This window comes from Phaethon lepturus, unplaced genomic scaffold (assembly GCF_000687285.1).
Source record: "Phaethon lepturus isolate BGI_N335 unplaced genomic scaffold, ASM68728v1 scaffold17896, whole genome shotgun sequence".
Taxonomy (NCBI): Eukaryota; Metazoa; Chordata; class Aves; order Phaethontiformes; family Phaethontidae; genus Phaethon; species Phaethon lepturus.
Window position 1 is genome coordinate 10030 of NW_010544317.1, and position 1263 is coordinate 11292.

The 1263-nt window shown below is 38.3% G+C and overlaps 1 protein-coding gene across 1 annotated transcript in view; it reads left to right on the forward strand.

The window, feature by feature from the left end:
* The window catches only part of CUZD1 (CUB and zona pellucida-like domains 1), a 14676-nt gene that overhangs the window by 7510 nt on the left and 5903 nt on the right, over positions 1–1263 (forward strand). The window contains exons 2-3 of the mRNA XM_010288651.1: positions 343–478; positions 687–901. Of these exons, the coding sequence (XP_010286953.1) occupies positions 343–478; positions 687–901 (351 nt within the window). The remainder of the gene's footprint in view (positions 1–342; positions 479–686; positions 902–1263) is intronic.

Sequence of the window (1263 nt, forward strand, 5' to 3'; positions counted from 1 at the left end):
GGTGCTTGTGGTGACCAGCCTTGAAGAATAGAGTTGCTGAGGCGTCACTTGTCATTTCGAGTTTTGCCCTCGTCTTCATCTGTGATATGTGCTGCCCTAACTCCTCTTTTCTCTGCTACTAGGAAAATCAGGATAAAAAACATTTTCTAATATACTTTTACTATTTGACTCTTTCATAAACTGCAGTAATATACATAAAAATAATAATAGTACAACATTTTGCATGTCTGTTCCATGATGGACTGTCCCAGAGCTTTTGCGTAGGGGAGGAGGAAAGCTTATTGCAAGAGAAAACTTGAGAGAGATCCTTGCAAGCTGTTTTTTGTTGCTGTTCTTCAATAGGCGTACCTCGCTGTGGCGCTTCACTTCACGAGCTCAACAAAGCATTAAGGATTGAACTAAATGCAAATGCAAACTGCGTCTGGCAGATTCAGAGGAATGAAAATCAAATAATTAGGCTCATTTTCTCCTATTTCAAGTAAGTGATTCCTCCAGATGTTTTTGTACTGTCTCATTCCATTAGAATACAGCACGGAAAAATATTGTCTCCAGATACTCCTCTGTATTTGCTTTAGTAAAATGCTTATTGAATCTGTGTAGTGGACTCCAAAGAGCCTGTATATCTGTAAGTGAGCTTAGGTCTTCATTGTGGGGTTTGTTGTTTTGTTTGTTTGTTTTTTAAATAGATTTGCTCCTTCTTCAAGCTGCGAAACAGAAAATATTAAAGTGTATGATGGTCCCTCAGCTAATTCGCCTCTCCTTGGACAAGTATGTAACGACACTAATGCAGTCCCAGTACTTCAATCGTCTTCAGACAGTTTAACTTTTCTCATAACAACAAACTCTGTGGCTTTCACACGAAACTTCTTTGTCTTCTATTATTTCTTTTCACCAGAAACAAGTAAGTCAGAACTTAATGCAGTTATTAAGTACCATTTGAATTGCACCATTAAAAGAAACTTTCCCATTAGGACAGCAGTTAGAGACTATTAACAGAATCTTTAATTAGTCTCAGTCAGTTCTTCAGCCCTTAGAGAATGATGGGGGGGAAATAGTGAGAGGAAAGAGGCAGCAAAACCATAGTGCACTTGCAGAGAGCCTAAAAGGTTAAATTTCACTCAGAAAAAATGATTACAAAGTCTCCATTATGGGACTCTACTCTTACTTACAGGCTTCTGCTACCTTTACTCAGTTTGCAAATATTATAGCATTTACCCAGAAAAAGAATACGACCATCTAGTCAGAAACGCTCTGACTACCGGG